This window comes from Pseudomyrmex gracilis, unplaced genomic scaffold (assembly GCF_002006095.1).
Source record: "Pseudomyrmex gracilis isolate BER0280 unplaced genomic scaffold, ASM200609v1 scaffold_247, whole genome shotgun sequence".
Lineage (NCBI taxonomy): Eukaryota > Metazoa > Arthropoda > Insecta > Hymenoptera > Formicidae > Pseudomyrmex > Pseudomyrmex gracilis.
Window position 1 is genome coordinate 94,100 of NW_018020831.1, and position 4,027 is coordinate 98,126.

Here is a 4,027-nt window from a genome sequence, read left to right on the forward strand (position 1 = left end):
AACGACACGCGATAATTATTTTCTGACACTAGTGTCATCTATTAAAAAATCCGCAAAACTTTTCCACCGACCCAATATAACATATTGTCTTTACCACAGCAAATCAATGTGGTATATCACCTAATATATTTTGCTAAAAATTGCAAGCTTTACAATTTTCTTTATTGCCTCAGCAAATCTGCTATGTTATCATATTAAAGTCTATTAGTTACAATTCTTAATATTATGCAGCATTACCACCTTAGCTATTGTAACACAGAAACCCATTGTCCGTATATTACGGCTACAGCTTTGCTGGGCCACAATTTCTGGCTGTTATAACAAATCTTCTCTTTTGTCCTCTTCCATGTGTAGAATAAAATCTAGAATAAGACAAGATATACGCAGTTCTGTCGACGTTCTCTAGCCAGCAAATTTCGTGTAACATACATTGAATACGTGAACTTGTTTCCAAAATTTTTTGAGCTTGTGCGAGGCTACGAGCTCGCGTCGGCTCGTTGCTCAAACCAATGTCGTTCCCGCGCTGAAGTAGAACAGATATACGCGCAAATTATATATCACGTTCGAATCAGCAGCTCTTTGTCGATAGTGTGGTCTTGTTAAAAGTGTGGTTTAATCTCTCTGTTAAAATATACTTATACTGCAACTAAGTGCCGGTGTATTTATCTTCTGACATTCTTAACCAATCATTCTTTATTCGGTGTTCGGTGTATTTGATGCGCGGGAACGTGCGAAAACGTGCAAGATCCTGTTGTGTAGACAGGATAAACGCAGTATCTACTTTCCACCGTGCTTTGCAGTTCTGTAAGCTTATCTAGTCGTGTTTTTCATAATACAGCTGATCTTGAGGTCGCGTGAGCCGCGATGATAAACATGTTTGTTACCCGATGATTGCGTGGCCCAATCGCTCTTCGACAGGTATCTGTGAGAGCGGGATNCAGCGCTCACGTGCGAGCCTTCCTCGGGAGCGATAACGTTTTGGCTGAGCAGAGCATTTCCGAGAAATCAGCTGTTAACAAGTATTTGCGTTGTCGCCTGATCTACGAACGGAGATCGTTTTCCGTGTCGTNCCTTTTTGTATAAGCTCTTACTTTTTCTAAGTCTTTACTAATCGTGTGAATAAACTATAATTCTTTACTGTGTTACTTGAACATTAACTGAACAATTTATTTAATCAACCCCGGTCATTCCTTACAGACTATATTTTTCAGAAGTGGGATTAGATGAACGGGTTTATTTTTTTTCTTTTCGTCAAAAGTAAACTTAGAAATTAAGACTGGCAAGAACACAGTGATAGTAGATTCGTAGGCGTTCGCGATTTTACGGTTTCGTGTCGCGCAGTACTGTTTCGTTGCAGTGTTAATAATAGTAATTGAAGCAAGGCATTTTTTGAGTGTATGCCGGTGACACGAGCGATCGCACGACGTCAATTGAAAATGGAACGACACGAGCTGGAAAATCTCTCTTTGGCGCAGCTGAAAGAGGAGGCGCGTCGCCTAGGCGCTCCGGTGTCGGATGATCGCGAATATATTATAGATGCGATCATGACATTGATGGAGCGTAGAGCGGTGACCGGNGGAGCGTCCAGTGCGTCGCAAGAAGAGGCGAGGACAGCCTCAGCGACGGGCACGANGATGACCGGTAGCTCTTCGTCGGCCGATGGTTCCGACGGCGCGGCCTCGTTACAACAGATATGTGCCACGCTCGCGCTGCAGATGCAACAGCAGCAGCAAGTGCTAACGCAGATTTTGGCGACATTGCGAGATACAAACAGTGGAGTGGCAGGCCGTCAGCCCAGGGTGGAGGCGGTGCCACAGGAGGAACGGTCTCTGTCAATCAGCGTTGAGAGTCATAGAAGTGCATCAAATTCTCAGACGCAACTTTCGCTTTCTTCAGTATCCTCTGCGCAGGCGGTGAGTTTGCTGGCATCGCAAATTCCGGAGTTTGCCGGCTCAGAGACGGATAATGTGGAGATGTGGCTTCAACGTATTGAGAAAGTGGCGGATATCCATGCAGCTCCACCAGGTGTAATATACTTAGCCGCGATAAATAAGTTGACGGGTGCGGCTAAAAGATGGTTCGAATATGGCTCAGGTGCGATGTTGGAGTCGTGGCCGGGCTTCAAAGACGCCATAAGCAGAACGTTCAAGCAAAAGATACTTTTCCACGTCGCTCTGCAGANAGTGGAGGCGCGGAAGTGGAGTTTCGTGAAAGAGACATTTCGCGATTATGTGCTAGATAAATTAGCGCTGATATACCCGCTCAATTTGTCGACACGAGAGACAATCCATTTGTTGATAAATGGAATCAACAGCCGCTCTTTAAGAGGAACGGCAACTTCGTTAAGAGCGCGCTCAGTTGACGAGTTCTTAGAAGAGATGCAAGCCGTCACATCAGCCACTGGATCTGAGGTGGACAAGAGAGGCGCATCGNCGAAGTCAAAGGACTACGGAAAGACGCCAGGCAAGAAAAATGAATCAAACAGGAGTGGCGCGGAAACCTCACGGGCAATACAGTGTTTTTTCTGCAAGGAAAAGGGGCATCGGAAGTCCGAATGTCCGAAATGGCTGAAGCGGCAGGACGAAGCAGGATCGTCGAAGACGGCTTCATCGGCAGCGGTGTCCGCAGTGCAGGAGAAGGCCAAGAAGGAATCCCCGTCAACGGTTGCGTTTGTTTCTGCGTCTAATGGTAGGAAAATTATTTTTAATGGCTCACCGGTTAAAATAGTNCGGTTAAATTCGCGGCCCTGTAAATTGTTGGCATTAATCGATACTGGTAGCCCGGTTTCCTTTGTTAGAGGCGAAGTGTATTCGAAATTTGAAAATTGTTTTTCGACTTTGTCTAAGTCAACGGTTGCCTATCACGCGTTGAATAATACACCGATAGAGATAATCGGGAAGGTACACACGGAGATAACATTGGAACAACTGCCTGATGTGTTTTTCAAGGTAGATTTGCACGTGTTGGCTCGAAGTGCTTTTGATGTAGATGTTGTGATCGGTCGGGACTTGCTNGAAAAACATGAACTCGCGGTGTTATATCAGCCGACCGTTAAGGACGAGAGAGACAATGTGTTTGTTTTTCCGGACGTCTTACCGCAACTCGTGTGTGATNTTGTTGATCCTTTCGAATCGATTTTGAATAACATTCAAGTAGATTTTGATCAAGACGCGAGAGAACGGTTGCAAACATTATTAAGGGAAATATATCACGCAGACGTTCCGAAAATAGATGACGGTCATCGCGTTACGGTTGCATTAAAAGATAACATACCGTATGCCTACGCACCTAGGCGTTTTTCGTGGTCTGAAAGAATTCAGATAAGAGCAATTACTGACGATCTCTTACATCGAGGAATAATTAAACCGAGTACTTCTCCGTATTGCGCCAGGGTAGTGCCGGTGCGGAAGAAGAACGGCACCATGCGTTTGTGTGTGGATTTGCGTCCGTTAAATGAGAAGGCCATTAAGCAAAAATATCCCTTTCCATTAATAGAAGACTGTCTAACGCGAATCGGCAATAGGAGCGTTTTTACGTTATTAGATCTCAAAGACGGGTTTTATCAATTGAAAGTGCACGCTGACCACACGAAATATTTCGCTTTCGCGACGCCGGATGGTCAGTTNGAGTTCGATAGACTCCCGTTCGGGTTTTGCGAAGCTCCGGCCGAATTCCAAAGAAGAGTTGTAAATATTCTTCAACCATTGATTAGACAGGATAAAGTAATCGTCTACATAGACGACATATTAATAGCGACCGATACAGTAGAAGAAAATTTGGAAATTTTGCGCGAAGTACTGCTTCTACTTAAAANGTATGATTTCGAACTTAATTATGGTAAATGTTCGTTTTTGAAAAATNAAATTGAATTTTTGGGGTACATAATATCGCAAAGAGGTATCACTATGAGTGACCGGCACACTGAGGCAGTCAGAAAATTTCCGCGACCAAAAAACGTGACGGAGGTGCAGCGTTTTCTTGGATTAACTAATTATTTTAGAAAATTCATAAGGAATTATGCAGAGAA

The 4,027-nt window shown here is 44.1% G+C and overlaps 1 protein-coding gene across 1 annotated transcript; it reads left to right on the top strand.

The window, feature by feature from the left end:
• Positions 1-1,436: 1,436 nt before the first annotated feature.
• On the top strand, positions 1,437-3,726 carry LOC109859203. The gene is made up of 2 exons (XM_020437209.1): positions 1,437-3,618; positions 3,713-3,726. Exons 1-2 carry the CDS (start codon positions 1,437-1,439, stop codon positions 3,724-3,726), a joined length of 2,196 nt encoding a protein of 731 aa, XP_020292798.1.
• The last annotated feature ends 301 nt before the right edge of the window (positions 3,727-4,027 follow it).